The sequence below is a fragment of the Hypanus sabinus genome, chromosome 29 (assembly GCF_030144855.1).
Source record: "Hypanus sabinus isolate sHypSab1 chromosome 29, sHypSab1.hap1, whole genome shotgun sequence".
NCBI classification, from domain to species: domain Eukaryota; kingdom Metazoa; phylum Chordata; class Chondrichthyes; order Myliobatiformes; family Dasyatidae; genus Hypanus; species Hypanus sabinus.
The window spans coordinates 3,872,814-3,889,419 of NC_082734.1; the positions used below are offsets into that span (position 1 = coordinate 3,872,814).

Sequence of the window (16,606 nt, forward strand, 5' to 3'; positions counted from 1 at the left end):
GGGGGAGGATAGCTGGAAGGTGGTGGGTGAAGCCAGGTGGGTGGGAAAGGTCAAGGGCTGGAGAAGGAGGAATCTGATAGGAGAGGAGAGTGGACCATGGGAGAGAGGGAAAGAGGAGGGGACCCAGGTGAGGTAAAGGATAGAGTGAGGAATTGAAGAAGAGGGGAGGGAGAGGGAAAAATTGATATTTATGCCATTAGGTTGGATTAAGTTCAGTGGCTGGATCTGCAAAGCAACGTCGGTGTCTTTCCTCAGGCCAACATTCTCAACCGTGAGGTCTCAGCTCCCTCAGTGGTCAGTCACGTCATTGAGGCTGCTAACACTAGACTTCCAGAACAGATACTGCATTCCGAATGGGCGTGGTTATCAAGCGGACAGTCAAAATGACAAAATATAAAACACAGAACACTTCAGCTCAGGCACAGGCCATTCAGCCCACAATCTGTGCTGGACCGATTAAACATAGTTAAGCAACTAGCTTAACCGATCACTTCTGCCCACTTCTGCCACACAACGCCCATTCTCTGCCCACTCGTGCGACTTAGAGCCTCTTCAATGTCTCTGCCACCACCACCACCCCCGCCAGTGCATTTCAGACGCCCACTACTCTGCACCCCTCACAGTGTCACCGAGCTCAGGATCAGGCCCTTCATGTGACTGCCTATAGCCTTGGATTCCCCCTCATCCCCCTTGAGCTCACCCGCCACATCATAAATGCACGCCTCTTAGTATTATTCCTGCTGTCTACTCCATCTAGCCTCTCATAACATTCTAAATCTCTGTCAGATTTCTCCTCAGCCTCTGTCACTCCAGAGAAATTGACCTGATTCTGTCTAACTTCTCATTATAGCTCAAGGCCTCTAATCCAAGAAGCGCCTTAGAGAACCTCTTCCGTGCCCTCTCTCACATTCGTCCTATAATGGGGCAACCAGAACTGAAACCCGTATTCCAGATGTGCTAACCAGAGTTTAAACCGCTCTGCCAAAATATTTGTGTTTCTCCTCTACGCCCTCTCGAAGCCCCACCCTGTGAACCAATATTGAGTATTATTAAGCTGTTCCATATCCCGCTCTGTTTGCTAACACTCCTGAAACAGGCCAAGATAAGCGAACGGTAGCAGTCTCTTTCCATGGTGGGTAATCTAACCCTAGGAGGCATAGGTTTAACTTGAGAGGGGATATATTTGAAGAGGAGGTGACGGACAAGTTTTTCACACAGAGGATGGTGGGTGTATACAGACATCCCACCCGACAAAAACTCGTATCAGGTAGATAGCACCACCACCCCCCCCCCCCCCCACAACCCCATATTCCCCCCCAATCGACCACCAAGGGTGTATGTATACAGGACGTTTGATTATGAAAGAACACAACAATTTATTTGATCACATATTGAAACTATTTACACACACACACACACACACACACACACACACACACACACACACACACACACAGACATACATATACCTTGTTGAGTATTTTGTTGGCAGTCTCAATGCTAATAGCTAAATGCTGATGCAAATAGCTTTTCTATTTCTTTTGCAAACCTTCCTTGTACTGTGATGTGGTTGGCTTGGCAGATCTGAGCATTTTCCCAGAAGTCTCAACCTCATAGCATTCTGTGTCAATGAATTTGTTAATTTTGCAAGACAGCAGATTCACAAGATTCACAATTATATTATATTATGTTATCATGGAGTCATTTTTTAATTCTATTAGAACTTTAAGCAAGTCTACAGGGAGTTTGGCCTCATCACATAGGACATCAACAGAGTAGCTCCTCAGCAGCTGGACAGCCAGTTTAAACAACGTTCGCTATGCTAATGAATGAATGACACCTGTTAAACTCACCTCAACATGTCTTTTACATTGTAACCTACCGTGGGTGATAGAAAAGTCACTGTTGCAAACAGTGCAGCGAGCAACACTGTCGTTATTTTTGACCCCTATTAGGCAGGGGTACACTTTAGTGTAGTCTGGGGTGAAGTACATTTTCTTTTTTTTGGAACACTCTGCCATGACGCTGCAGGACACTAAACTGAACTGATGGACAATGAAAGAGAGAGAGAGAGAGGTCGACTGTAAAGCCCGCCCACAGAGAAAACTGATAGGTCTACTTAGCACGAAGAGAGACCAATCAGGATGCTCTCTCCGTCACTCTCTCACTATGTCTGTCACTCGCTCTGTCCGTCTCCTCTCTTTCCCCCTCTCGCTCGCTCTCAAAAAAATCATTTTATATAATTTGCGGGTGTCAGGGAGCCGCTATTAATATGCAGCAGACTCCCAGAACTTCCAGGAGAGGTGAGAGGTCTGTGTATGGAATGAGCTGCCAGAGGAAGTGATAGATGGGGACATGGATAGGAAAGTGTGGAGGAATATGAGCCTATCATGAGCAAAAGGTTCAAAGTTCAAAGTGCAAAATACATTTATCAACAAAGTATGTATAAATTATATAATCTTGAGATTCATCTCCTTACAGGCAGCCACAGAACAAGAAACCTGAAATAACCCATTTAAAAAAGACCAACAAACTCCCAATGCACAGAGAGGGGAATGAACACACACTTTGTGCAAATGATAAGAGCAAGCTGCAGCATTCAGAATGAAAGTGAGCCCATAGTCACAAAGCCCAGAGCAGCTGGAACAGGCCGCAGCCTCGGCCTCAGTTCGCCACGCAATGGGGCAAATCGCTATGGAGCTGGCAGGTATGCATCCCAGAGCAGCTGGAACAGGCCGCAGCCTCGGCCTCAGTTCGCCACGCAACGGGGCAAATCGCTGTGGAGCTGGCAGGTATGCATCCCAGAGCAGCTGGAACAGGCCGCAGCCTCGGCCTCAGTTCACCACGCAACGGGGCAAATCGCTATGGAGCTGGCAGGTATGCATCCCAGAGCAGCTGGAACAGGCCGCAGCCTCGGCCTCAGTTCGCCACGCAATGGGGCAAATCGCTGTGGAGCTGGCAGGTATGCATCCCAGAGCAGCTGGAACAGGCCGCAGCCTCGGCCTCAGTTCACCACGCAATGGGGCAAATCGCTGTGGAGCTGGCAGGTATGCATCCCAGAGCAGCCGGAACAGGCCACAGTCTCGGCCTCAGTGGAGCAGAGAGTGGAGCAGTGTGCGGAACCGGCCCAACCTGCGCCTCCGGTCAGATCACCCTGTTTTTTCAGTCCACCTGGCCTGGCGTTTAAATCCTCTAAGCTGTCCCTCGCACTAGGACCCGGGCTAGTCGCTGGGACTCGCTCAGATTGGCAGCTTGGATGAGTCTGGTGGTAGGGCCTGATTCTTTCACTAAGCACTTGATCTACTGAGGCAGCGAAGGATGTGGATCAAGTGCTGAGAAGCAGGATTAGTACAGATGGGAGCTTTGCTAGCCAGCAGGATCATGATGGACAGCAGGGAAGGACACAATGGCTCTATGAGGAGAACATTCTGCCCATCCTGCTTGTCCTAGCCAGACATTGAAGTAGTGGGGCGGATTATCACTCTACCCTTGGGCAATGGCGCACAAGTACCTCAGGGGCTCAGATTGGTTCTGCCCAAACATGGGGAGGGGTTTCTGGGAAACTTCCGGAAAAGGCAACCGGTGAGCGAGCGAGTGACTAACTTGCACGAGTCCTGCGGGAGGTCAGCAGATGTGAGTGCAGGATCTCATCCTCATCCTCCTCGTCGATGACTCTGCACTGGCGGAGGTAGGCGGTCAGCTTGCTGGGGTTGATGGTCTTGGTCAGGATGTGACGCTTGCTTTCGATCTTCTCCCACAGCTTCTCCTGCTCCGCCTCCTCCGGGCCGAGGCCTGGGTCGCAGTCCATCGCCCCCGCTGCACTGCAAGAGAGAACAGAACCATGGGGTCAGTGAGGCACAGCCAGAGCCCACAAATCAAGCACCTGCCGTGGAAAGGAGAGACATGCATCTATTCATCACAGACAAAGGTGCTTTACACCCAGCGTGCAGTGTTCCTGTGCAGCCAGCGCGAGTGCACAGCAAGATCCCATCATCTGTAATGTGACCACAACCAAAACTATGTCGAGGCTGGGACACTGGGTCATGCTGACAGTGTGATGTCCTCCCCAGGGGTTATTCCCTTAATGGAGAATGCCGGTAGGGGTTTTTTAGTAGGGGTTCTTTTTTTTTCTTTCATTTTTTTTCAAAAAAAAATTCTTAACACTTTATTTTCTCTTCTTATTATTGATATATTGCTTAGCTTTGTTAATCAGTTATTTGCTAATTTAATTCCTTATTGTACATAATGACATATTGACTTAATGTAGCTTTTTCGTTAATCTTCAATAATAATTAACAGAAAGATGTAAAGGTGAGTGAAATGAGAATGCCTGGGCGTGAGAAGGCGGACACCACTCGGCCCAGTGGCACGGAGTGCAAGATGACTGGGGACCCCTCACTGCTGCAGCCTTCCACTGCTTTTACTGACTTTGAGATGGGTGGCACCTTCTGGCAGCTCCACCACTGAGGCCTTGTTTAGATGGCTCTTTGCCTGAACCTCGACCTCACCATCTCGGACGGCCCTACCAGGAGCCAAGCCTCAAGACCTCAGGATCTCCCAGACCTCCCCGCCACAACCAGGTGATGATCCTCGGAGAAGCACTACGTCATATCCGATGGCCACGCTGACACCACGGGACTCTCGCACCCAAAGGTGACGATCTCGTCGCAGGAAGCACGGCGCTGCCTCTGGATGCAGCTCCAGCCTGAGGTTTGACCGGCGTCCTCGGAGTCACAGAATATTCAACCTGCAGACGGAGGCCCCCGACCCCATCGTCGTCACTTTGAGACTGGCCGCGGCGTGTCCGGAGATGACTGGTCAGGAACGTCCTGGCACGTGCCGGGCAGACGTGTGTGGGCACTGCAGTCATTGCGCAGCTTGCGCTTGTGCCGTGCGCCTCGCTTCGTGAGCGCGACAGCCCTCGTGGATGAGTCCGCGCCAGGTAGGGCGGTTTTGTGCCAGCGTTTCCCAGGAGGTCGTGTCTATGTTAAACGGATTCAGGGAGGCCTTCGGTGAGTCTTTGTAACGTTTCTTCTGCCTCCATGTGAGCGTCTTCCAGCAGAGAGTTCCCCAAAGAGGAGCTGCTTGTGTACGCGCTCGTCCGGCATGGGGATGGCATGACCTGCCCACTCTCATCAGCAGTGTGTGGACTGATGGGAGACTTGCTCTAGGCTGAACTTCCGTGTCCTGCCACCCGAGGCCTGATATTCTGCAAAGACAGTCATGTGGAAATGGTTGAGCCTTCAAGCGCAGTCGACCGAAAGCAGAACGTGCCTTTGCTATTCTGCCGTTAACCTCTGCTCGGGAGAGGGTGCTGCCACGGTAAGTAAGCTGGTCCACTGCCTGTAGTTTCTGGCCTTGGATTGTGATTTCCGGTTCTGTGTGCAGTGCACGAGGAGCAGGCTGGTGCATGACTTTGGTCATTTTGATGTTGATGGTGAGTCCGAAGTTGTCACAAGCCCTGGAGAATTTGTCCATATTGACTGGCATCTCCAGCTCCGAGACGGCATACAGGGCGCAGTCATCAGCAAAGAGGAAGTCTCCAAGAACAGTCTCCGTCGCTTTGGAAATAGCTTGAAGTCTCCTCAGATTGGAGAGCTTCCTTGTACTTGAAGCTGATTCCTTGAGGAAGCTACTGACACGATGAACACCGCCAGAGATGATCATTGCTACGAAACGCCATTGGCACAACAAGCAGGAGAGTAAAGCAGAGCTATAATGAGAGATTGGACAAAGCTGGGTTTGGGAGTGGTGGGGACTGAGGGGAGATGTGATAGAGATTATGAGAAGTACAGGTAGAGTAGACAGACTATCTGTTTCCCAGGGTTGAAATGTCTAATACCAGAGGGCATACATTGAAGGCGAGAGGAGGTGGGTTCAAAGGAGATGTGAAAGGTGTTCTCTTTCTTACACAGAGAAGGCCAGGTGCCTGGAATGGACTGCCCGTGGGAGTGGTAGAGGCAGAAGCAGTAAAGATAGGCACATGAATGTGAAGGAAATGGAAGGAGATGGACGTTGGGTATACAGAGTGGATTAGTTGAGTTGGCCATTGGATTATTGATACAATTGGTTTGGCACAACATCTTGGCTGAAGGGCCTGTTCCTGAGCTGTATGGTTCTACGTTTTAATCAATCGTGCCCAGTTCTACATTTTCACACAAGAAGAAAAGTCCTTCCTGACCCTCCCTGTCAAACACCTCAAGATCTTAAACATTCCAATCTTCGCCTACTACTCTTCTGTTCTTCAGTGAAGACAAGCTCAGCCTGTCCAACCCATCCTCATAATCCATTCCAGGTGTGAATTTAATAAACTTTCTTTGAACTGCTCACAATTCGTGTTTGTTAAATACGAACAATTTATTGATCTGCTGAGGTCAAAGTAATTATCAAAGTGCATATATGTCATCGTATACTACTCCGAGCTTAATTTTCTTGCAGGCTTTTATAGGAAAATAAAGGAATATAACAGAATGTATGAAAAACTACACGGAAATGCTGTGTGACAAAGAACCAATTGGCAAAAGAAGACGGATCATGCCAATAATTTTTTAAAAAGTTATTTGTAGAGGTACAGTGTAGAACAGGCCCTTCCGGCCCTTGGAACTGCACCCCCTGTGATCCCCTGATTTAACCCTAACATAATCCCAGGATATTTACAATGACCAATTAACCTACCAACTGGCTCGTCTTTGGACTGTGGGAGGAAACCAGAGCACCCAGAGGAAACCCACGCGGTCACGGGGCAAACATGCAAACTCCTTAAGGACAGCAGCGGGAATTAACTCAGGTTGCCTGTACTGTAAAGCATCGTGCTAACCGCAACGCTACCATGTTCCTTTATAAATCATACTGAGAACATGTAGAGTCCTTGAATGTGGGCCTGTAGGTTATGGAATCAGTTCAGAGTCCAGGAGAGTGATGCCATCTCTGGTGGTTCACGATGTTTGCGGGGCAGGAGGGATCTGGGAAATAGTTTCACCATAGCTGCAAACTGAAGGCAAGTCAGGACTTGTGTTTGTTGGAGGTCTGTGCAAAGCGGTGTGTCACTTCTCACTGCTGTTAGCTTCTGCAGTGCTCGTGCGAACTGGGTCAGAGCGACACGGTGAAGGAAACCTTTAAAATGCAAACACTGGGAAGGGTCACAGTGGGGGAGGACGTTCTGAGGGAGCTCTGATGATGCAGGACAAGGCAGCCCTAAAACCTTTCGACCTGGTCCATCTACGTACAAGCCATGGCCAAGGAGGCTAGAGGAATGTGGGTCCTAGTCTCAGCTTGGAATGTGGACTGTTTACTCCTCTCCGTGTGCGGTGCCTGACTCCAGCATATTGAAGGTATTGCTCAAGATTTCCAGTATCTGCAGAATCTCTTGTGTTTTCAAAAGAGAGACATTAAACCTGGCACCCTAGGATTCAGGGTGGGGTGGGGAAATGCTAAAGCGGTCTCCAAAGCACAGCATTCAACACAAAATATTCACAGTGTCAACACACTACTCAGCTGCCTCGCTGTGTGTGTGAACACAGCTGGATGGATGCTGCCTGGGTAGGGCAATGCCGTCACTACAGACCCCCATTACCCAGGGCATGTCCTATTCTCATTACCACCGTCAGGAGCCTGAAGGCACACATTCAACATTTCAGTAACAGATTCTTCCCCTCCATTATCAGGACACATATTCTTCCTCTCTTTTTGCAGTATTTATTTAATTTTATATTCTTATAGGTGTATATCTATCTATATCAAAATATATATGTGTGTGTATACAGTATATATACGTATTGTAATTTATAATTTTTATTATTATTGTCTGTTTAATACGTAAGTAATATTTGAGTAATCTTGTATATACCTTATTTGATTAAGCATTCTTGTTCATTTGAGTAATTAATTATGGCTTATATATAAAAATACATTAATTGCCTACATCATCACGCTATCATGCCATACGTGTACACCTCGTTTAAAGTAAACGCGAAGTTAGACCTTTGAATCAGTTTAATGTCTGAGCTGACAAATCGTAACACTTCGGTACTGCACTGTGCAGCGGCCACTAAACGGCAGCTTTCACAGTGTACACCGGTGATCTTAAACCTGATTCGAAGACACTACACAGAACGTTAAGTCAGCTTGATCGTCACTTGCATAAGTGCGCTGCGGTACGGGTACAACGTATGGGTGGAGGTCCTTGCCTACTTGCAGCAGAAGGAACCATTCTGTCTCTGACAAGTCACGAGCATCCTTCAGGCACAGAAACAGGCCTTTCAGCCCAACGCATCCATGCCAACCAGGACAGGTTCTGAATTAGGGTGTTGAAGGTTAGTGGGGGAAGGTAGAGAAATGGGTTCAAAGGGATAGTAGATCAGCTGAATGGGCTGAATGGCTTTATTCAGATCCTATGTCTTATGGTCTTCCACTCGGTGGCCACTTCATTAGGTCCACCTGCTTGTTAATGGAAATATCTAGTCGTGGTCACAAGGTTCAGTTGTTGTTCAGGCCAAACATCAGAAAGGGGAAGAAACGTGATCAAAGTCACTATGACCGTAGAATAATTGCCAGTGGCAGAATACCTCAGGAACTGCTGACCTCCTGGGATTTTTTTTATTTACATGAGTCTCTGGAGTTCAGAGAGAGTGGTGTGAAAAACGAAATAAATATCCAGTGAGTCTGCGGGCAAAGATGACCTGTTGATGAGAGAGGTCAGAGGAGAATGGCCGGACTGGTTCAAGCTGACAGGAACTCAAATAACAGCACAATACGTTGAAGCTCAAAATGGACGGGCTACAGCAGCACTGGGGCCACTCCTCCACTTAGTGAAATGGCCACTGAGTGTATGTGTACGTGTGCTGGTCTCAGCCTATATCCCTCTAGGTCTGTTCTCTCCATGTACCTTTCCTAAATGCTGTAATTATACCCCCTCTTGGCAGCTTGTTTCACCCACCCTCCACTACTCTGTGTGAAAAAAAATTGCCGCTCAGATCTCTTTTAAATCATCCTCAGCCCTCACCTTAAATCAATGCCCTCCAGATTTAGACTCCTCTACCCTGGGAAAACGCTTCGTGCTCTTTGACCCAGAGTGGCTCCCCAGACGGCAGCACTTCAGCTTTACAATCAGATTTCAGATTTATCTATCATACGTAGGTGGAAACGCACAGTGAAGTCTGTTTGCGTTCGCAGCCGACGTAGCTATGGCTGTGCACGGGCAGCGGCACGTGCTGTCTCACGTTCCAGTGCCAATGTAGCATTCCCACGATGCTCAGCAGAACAACACAGAGCACAACCAGCAACAAGAGCAAAACAAGCTGCTGTTCCTCCCTCCCACAAACACCGAGAGGCCTCCAACTCCAGGACAGGCTTCCGGGCCTCCAGTCTCCAGCCTTCGGCCATTAAGCTCTGATCTCTAGACTTCGGATTGAGCTTTGTGCTTCAGTCTGTGGTATTGACACCCAGACTAGCTGATGACGGGACCCCGAACTCTGGGTTTGCTGACTGACAGGCCCTCGTTCCTCCTCCTGCCTCTTCTGCCTTGCTGTTTTAGGTTTTGGCACAATTCCTCTGTCTCTGTGCCTTTTACCTTTGCCCAGCTCAGTTCCGGAGAATTTCTGGTTTTAACAAGGATGCGGAAGAATCCCTTACATCCAGTGACGAAGAAACTTTAGTCAAGTGTGCATCAGTCTTCGAACCCCGTGAATCTGGAGTTAGTAGAAAGAATGCATCCACATTCTGTCTGGCATCCAGAAGCACAGTTCATTTTGTATACAGTTTTTTCTAGAGATAAAGTGTGGAACAGGCCCTTCGAGCCCTTTGAACTGTGCCAACAACCCACCGATTTAACTCCAGCCTAATCACGGGGCAATTTAACATGACCAGTTAATCTGCCAACCAGTACGTCTTTGGACCGTGGGAGGAGACCGGAGCACCCGGAGGAAACCCACGCGGACACGGGAAGGATTGTATAAGCTCCTTACAGAGGACACCAGAACTGAACTCCGAGCTTCGACGCCCTGAGCTACGTTAACTGCTACGTGACTTTGTTTATTATGAGTATCATTTCCTGTACGTTTCTGTGTGAGTTCATTTGGATTTCACTTTGAAAGGCACCGACCTCGATCCTCAGGAGCAATAATACCTTTTTACAAGTAAGATCTCGTTAAAAATCCCGAAGGAAACTTCTGTCTTAGGTTATTTTTGAGTAGATGTTTATAACTCACTGTATAGCATTGTATATCCACATTGCGAAAGCAATATAGTCCTAATGACGATTTAAAACTTGCCATTGTTTATCATCTGACCTCCGATCCATGTCGTCCAATGTCCGGGCAGGTAGATCTTGTGTCTTCGCTGTCTTCTGGAAGCCCCATGCAACACCCCTGAGGCAATCCGGGTGAGGCAACACTGCCAATATGTCGGGGTCATCTACCATGTCCGGTACTCCTGGTGTGACCGCTTCTATGTCGGCGAGACTCGGTAAAAAATGGTTCATGGATCCATTTCACTCAGTCGGCCACAAAAGGCAGGATTTCCTGGTGGCTACCGATTTTGATTCAACTTCCCGTTCCCGTTCGGACACGTCCGTCCATGGTCTCCTCTACTGCCACGATGAGGCCGCTCTTGGGCTGGTAGAGTAACGGTGCCTATTCCATCCTGGCTAGCCTCAACTTGGTGGCATGAACATCAATTTCTCGAATCTCTGGTATAATCTTCCCCCACTCGCCCTTCTCTCTTTTCCCATTCCCCATTCTGACTCCCCTCTCTGAGCCTCTTTGATTCTCCTCACCTGCCTGTCAGCTCCCGCTGGTGCCCCTCCTCCTCCCCTTTCCCCCATGGTCGACTCTCCTCTCCTATCAGATTCCTTCTTCTTCAGCCCTTTACCTCTTCCACCTATCATCTGCCAGCTTCTTACTTCATCCCATTCCCCCACCCACCCACCATCCCTCTCACCTGGTTTCACCCATCAGCGACCACCTAGTTAGTACTCCTTCTCCCAAATCTTCTCATTCCGGCTTCTTCCCACTTCTTCTCCAGTCCCGATGAAGGGTTTCAGCCCGAAATGTCGATTGTTTATTCCCCTCCGCAGATGCTGCCTCACCCGCTGAGTTCCTCCAGCGTTTTGAATGTGCTGCTCTGGCCCTCCAGCGTCAGCGAATCTCTTGTGTTTACGAATTAAAATGTAAATTCTGTGGGTTAATATTTACCGACCACACATAGTCTGATCAATACAAGCCTTTGAGAGGCACTGCTTAGCTTTCACTCATCTAGAGTTTGATCACGATGTCATCGGAGGCCGTGCATTTAGCTGTCCACACCCCACGTCTGCACCTCTTTCCTCGAACCTCCCTGCGTTCTTCTCCTTTGAGGGGCGCGTGGCGTGAGCGAGCCTTTGGTCATCATTCCCGCTGAACAAGAAGAGTACAGCACAGGAAAGGCCATTCGGCCCACTATGCGAAAAAGCAAATCAAAACCAGCCAAACACTAATCCCTCCTACCTGGCAATGTCCACATGCCTCCTTCCTTCTCACATCCACGTGTCTGTCTAAACGTCTCTTAAAAGCCTCTAATGTATTTGCCTCTGCCATCGTACCGGGCATCCACCTCTCTCTGAGTAAAAAACTTACCCCTCACATCCCCTTTGAACCTACCCCCTCTCACCATCAAAGCATGCCCTCTGGTGTTAGACATCTCTACCCTGGGAAAAAGACACTCCCTGTCTCCTCTATCCATGCCTCTCCCCTCGGCCTCCGTCACTCCAGAGAAAACAACTCCAATTTATCCAGCCTCTCGTGGTGGGACAAGCCCCCTAAACCAGGCAGCATCCTGGTAAACCTCTTCTGCCCCCTCTCCAGAGCCCCAACACCCTTCCTATCTTTCAACAATGCTTTTATTTTAATAAATCAGCCACGGTGGATTGATGGAGCAGACTCGGCCTACGTTTCGTGACCTAATAACGGGCCTCTGGGTGTCATGCCCAGGCCAGCTTGTCCTTCTCTCAGACGAGCTCTGTGTTCCTACGCATCCAAAATGTGCCGCTATTTAAGTAGAAGTGTGCTGATGTACTCGCTCCCAAGACCAACGTATCAGGAGAGACCAGCTCTCACACAAAACACCGGAGGGACTCAGCCGGTCAGGCAGCAGTCGACGTCTTGGGCCCCGACCCTCCATCAGGGTGGAAAGGAAGTGGGGGGGGGGGCAGAAGGTTTGAGTAAGGAGATGGAGGGGAGGGAGGAGATTACAAGCTGGCAGGTGGAGGGTGAAGCCAGGTGGGTGGAAAGGTGAGGGAAGGATAAAGTAAAAAGATGGCAGGTGATAGGTGGAAGAGGCAAAAGGCTGAAGAAGTAGCCAGTAAAAGAATCTCAGGGTATGTACTCTGATAATATATTTGACTCCGTACTTTGAATCTGATAGGAGAGGAGGGGAAGAAAGGGAAGGAGGTGGGTATCCAGGGGGAGATGGTCCTGCACCCACCCACCTTCCGCCTCATCTGCTCTCGCCTATCACCTACTAGCTTTCCCTCCACCTACCTTCCTGTTCTGACTTTTTGCCTCTTCCTGACGAAGGGTCCCAGTCTGGAGCATCGCCTGTCTATTCCTCTCCTGACCCGCCGAATCCTTCCGGCGTTGCTCTGCGGAATCTCGCACGTTTCCGTTAGTCTCTTCCACCCAGTGAGAACTGACTGCTCCCCTCCACCCAGCACAAGGCCTGAGAAACCTCTCCTTCAACTCTCAGAGTTCCAAGCCCACGGCCGGAACAGAGACCTACACATTTTACATCCTCCCTGCCAACGATCATCGGCTTGACTCACCAGAAACGCAGAGCAAGGTGCTTTAGTAGCGCATGCAGAGAAAGACTGGAGGAACTCGGCAGCATCTCTGGAGAGAATAAACAGCCGGCTTTTCCGAGCCCCATCTCGGTGAGAAGTCAGCCAGCTTACCTGCTGTGTGGAGCCGGCTTTGAGCAGGTCTCCGGATCACCGGACTCCTTTTCCCTTTTGCTGTTGTTGGCAAGCGTGCCTGGGCAGGCAGCCTGCGGACGGCTGGCAAGCTGCTGACTAACTATGCAAGGCAGGTATTCAAGAGAAGCTGGAGGTGTGTGCTAGCCACTCCCGGAACTCACTGAGAGGTGAATGCCTCCCACATCCAGCGAACAGAGCGAGCGGGTGGTGTAAAGCTATCAGGGTCATAGTCTGACTGCAGGTTGGAAATGATGTCGGTCTGTCCCCAGGAATACCAATCACGGTGAGGTAGACCAGGGGGAGGGAGAGTAACGTAGGCCCCCACACTCTGAATTACACCTGGTTTCCTCAGAGCAATTTTAATAGTGTAGCAGTTAGCCCAACACCTTAATAGTTGGAGGTCAGAGTTAAATTCTGATGTCACCTGAAGATAATCTGTATGCCTTCCCCATGGAGTGCATGGGTTTCCTCCCACCGTCCAAAGATCTACCAGATACTAGATTAGTGGGTCATTGTACATTGCCCCATGATTAGGCCAGGGCTGCTGTGCGGCGCAGTTCGAAGGACAGGAAGGGCCTATTCAATAAATAGATTGAGCTAATTATGAGAGGGTTGGCAATCACAATCCTCTTCCTGTGGTAAAAATGTCAAATATTCAAGCATATGCTCTTAAGGTGAGAGGGGGAAGTTTAAAGGAGATGTGACAATAGAGAGAGGGAGAGAAAGAGACAGAGGGATCGAGAGAGAGAGAGTGAGAGAGAGGGGGAGAGAGAGGGAGAGAGAGAGAGGGAGAGAGAGGGAGAGTGTGTGGGAGAGAGAGAGGAAGAGAAAGAGGGAGAGTGTGTGGGAGAGAGGGTGAGAGAGGGAGAGAGGGAGAGAGAGAGAAGGGGAGAGAGAGAGGGAGAGAGGGAGAGAGAGGGAGGGAGAGAGAGAGGGAGAGAGAGAGGGAGGGGGAGAGAGAGAGGGAGAGAGAGAGGGAGGGAGAGAAGGAGGGAGAGGAGGGAGAGAGGAGAGAGAGAGGGGAGAGAGAGGGAGAGGGAGAGAGAGAGAGGGAGAGAGAGATGAATCTTCAGGGAATGGAGTGAGATGAATCGTGTTTAGGCAGAACAGATTTAATTTCATTTGGCATTGAGTCAGGCACAGTGGTTATGAGCTGAAGAGCCTGTTCTGTATTCACTATAACCCAAGGTTTTAGGCTTACTGTTAAATCCAGATCGTTTATAAGGATGTTGAATTCGAATAGGTGACGCTGCAGATTGTGGTCTCCGCTCTCACTGGTGCAGGAGGATCTCTCTCTCGCTCTCTCTCTCCCCCTCTCGTCAGAGTCTGTCTGAGATGTCGGTGTTGGCATGGATGGGGGTTTTTGATGGTCCTGGGGCTTTGCTGTTGCTTGCAGGGGGGTTGACGGAGCACGTGTGGGGAAGGGGAGGGGGGGTTGATGGAGCACGTGTGGGGAAGGGGAGGGGGGTTGATTGAGCACGTGTGAGGAAGGGGAGGGGGGTTGATGGAGCACATGTGGGGAAGGGGAGGGGGGTTGATGGAGCACGTATGGGGAAGGGGAGGGGGGGTTGATGGAGCACGTGTGGGGAAGGGGAGGGGGTGGTTGATGGAGCATGTGTGGGGAAGGGGAGGGGGTGGTTGATGGAGCACATGTGGGGAAGGGGAGGGGGTGTTGATGGAGCACGTGTGGGGAAGGGGAGGGGGGTTGATGGAGCACATGTGGGGAAGGGGAGGGGGGTTGATGGAGTACGTGTGGGGAAGGGGAGGGGTGGTTGATGGAGCACGTGTGGGGAAGGGGGGGTTGATGGAGCACGTGTGGGGAAGGGGAGGGGGGGTTGATGGAGCACGTGTGGGGAAGGGGGGGGTTGATGGAGCACGTGTGGGGAAGGGGAGGGGGTGGTTGATGGAGCACGTGTGGGGAAGGGGAGGGGGTGGTTGATGGAGCACGTGTGGGGAAGGGGAGGGGTGGTTGATGGAGCACGTGTGGGGAAGGGGGGGTTGGAGCACATGTGGGGAAGGGGAGGGGGTGTTGATGGAGCACATGTGGGGAAGGGGAGGGGGTGTTGATGGAGCACGTGTGGGGAAGGGGAGGGGTGGTTGATGGAGCACGTGTGGGGAAGGGGAGGGGGTGGTTGATGGAGCACGTGTGGGGAAGGGGAGGGGGGGTTGATGGAGCACGTGTGGGGAAGGGGAGGGGGGGTTGATGGAGCACGTGTGGGGAAGGGGAGGGGGGGTTGATGGAGCACATGTGGGGAAGGGGAGGGGGTGTTGATGGAGCACGTGTGGGGAAGGGGAGGGGGGGTTGATGGAGCACGTGTGGGGAAGGGGAGGGGGTGGTTGATGGAGCACGTGTGGGGAAGGGGAGGGGGGGTTGATGGAGCACGTGTGGGGAAGGGGAGGGGGGGTTGATGGAGCACGTGTGGGGAAGGGGAGGGGGTGTTGATGGAGCACGTGTGGGGAAGGGGAGGGGGTGTTGATGGAGCACGTGTGGGGAAGGGGAGGGGGTGTTGATGGAGCACGTGTGGGGAAGGGGAGGGGGTGTTGATGGAGCACGTGTGGGGAAGGGGAGGGGGGGTTGATGGAGCACGTGTGGGGAAGGGGAGGGGGTGGTTGATGGAGCACGTGTGGGGAAGGGGAGGGGGTGTTGGAGCACGTGTGGGGAAGGGGAGGGGGTGGTTGATGGAGCACGTGTGGGGAAGGGGAGGGGGGGTTGATGGAGCACGTGTGGGGAAGGGGAGGGGGGGTTGATGGAGCACGTGTGGGGAAGGGGAGGGGGTGTTGATGGAGCACGTGTGGGGAAGGGGAGGGGGTGTTGATGGAGCACGTGTGGGGAAGGGGAGGGGGTGTTGATGGAGCACGTGTGGGGAAGGGGAGGGGGTGTTGATGGAGCACGTGTGGGGAAGGGGAGGGGGGGGTTGATGGAGCACGTGTGGGGAAGGGGAGGGGGGTTGATGGAGCACGTGTGGGGAAGGGGAGGGGGTGTTGATGGAGCACGTGTGGGGAAGGGGAGGGGGGGGTTGATGGAGCACGTGTGGGGAAGGGGAGGGGGTGGTTGATGGAGCACGTGTGGGGAAGGGGAGGGGGTGTTGATGGAGCACGTGTGGGGAAGGGGAGGAGGGGTTGATGGAGCACGTGTGGGGAAGGGGAGGGGGGTTGATGGAGCACGTATGGGGAAGGGGAGGGGGGTTGATGGAGCACGTGTGGGGAAGGGGAGGGGGGTTGATGGAGCACGTGTGGGGAAGGGGAGGGGGGTTGATGGAGCACGTGTGGGGAAGGGGAGGGGGGTTGATGGAGCACGTGTGGGGAAGGGGAGGGGGTGTTGATGGAGCACGTGTGGGGAAGGGGAGGGGGGGGTTGATGGAGCATGTGTGGGGAAGGGGAGGGGGTGGTTGATGATGCTTGAGCATGGGAAAGGCTTTCTCTGTCATTCGTTTTTTGCGGTTTTCGGTTTTGTGGATGTTTGTGAACAGTAAGAGTTTCAGGTTGTATATTCTCTGATATTAAATTGAACAATTGAAACAGCATTTGTTCCTCTACAAAAGGGCTTCCTCAATGGGAGACCATTTAGTGTGGATTAGAGGTAACGCTTCCTCCTCATTGAGAATCAACAAGGGTGTGTGCTTAGCGTGCTGCTCTGCTCTCTCTAAACCTGAGCTGTGAGGT

The 16,606-nt window shown here is 51.3% G+C and overlaps 1 protein-coding gene across 3 annotated transcripts in view; it reads right to left on the reverse strand.

Moving 5' to 3' along the window:
- LOC132382897 (caspase recruitment domain-containing protein 11-like) overlaps positions 1-13,034 on the reverse strand; it is a 61,943-nt gene extending 48,909 nt beyond the window's left edge. Inside the window, exons 1-2 of one of the 3 annotated variants that reach the window (XR_009508489.1) lie at positions 10,936-11,315; positions 3,604-3,821 (exon numbers count right to left, since the gene is read on the reverse strand). Coding sequence is in view for 2 of the 3 variants with exons in the window: in XM_059953434.1 (XP_059809417.1) it covers positions 3,604-3,821; positions 10,936-10,949 (232 nt within the window). In the remaining variant the exon portion in view is untranslated. Of the gene's footprint in view, positions 1-3,603; positions 3,822-10,935; positions 11,316-12,922 lie in introns of those variants that run through there. The other 2 variants (XM_059953435.1, XM_059953434.1) reach the window with 2 other exon arrangements.
- Between the last annotated feature and the right edge of the window lie 3,572 nt (positions 13,035-16,606).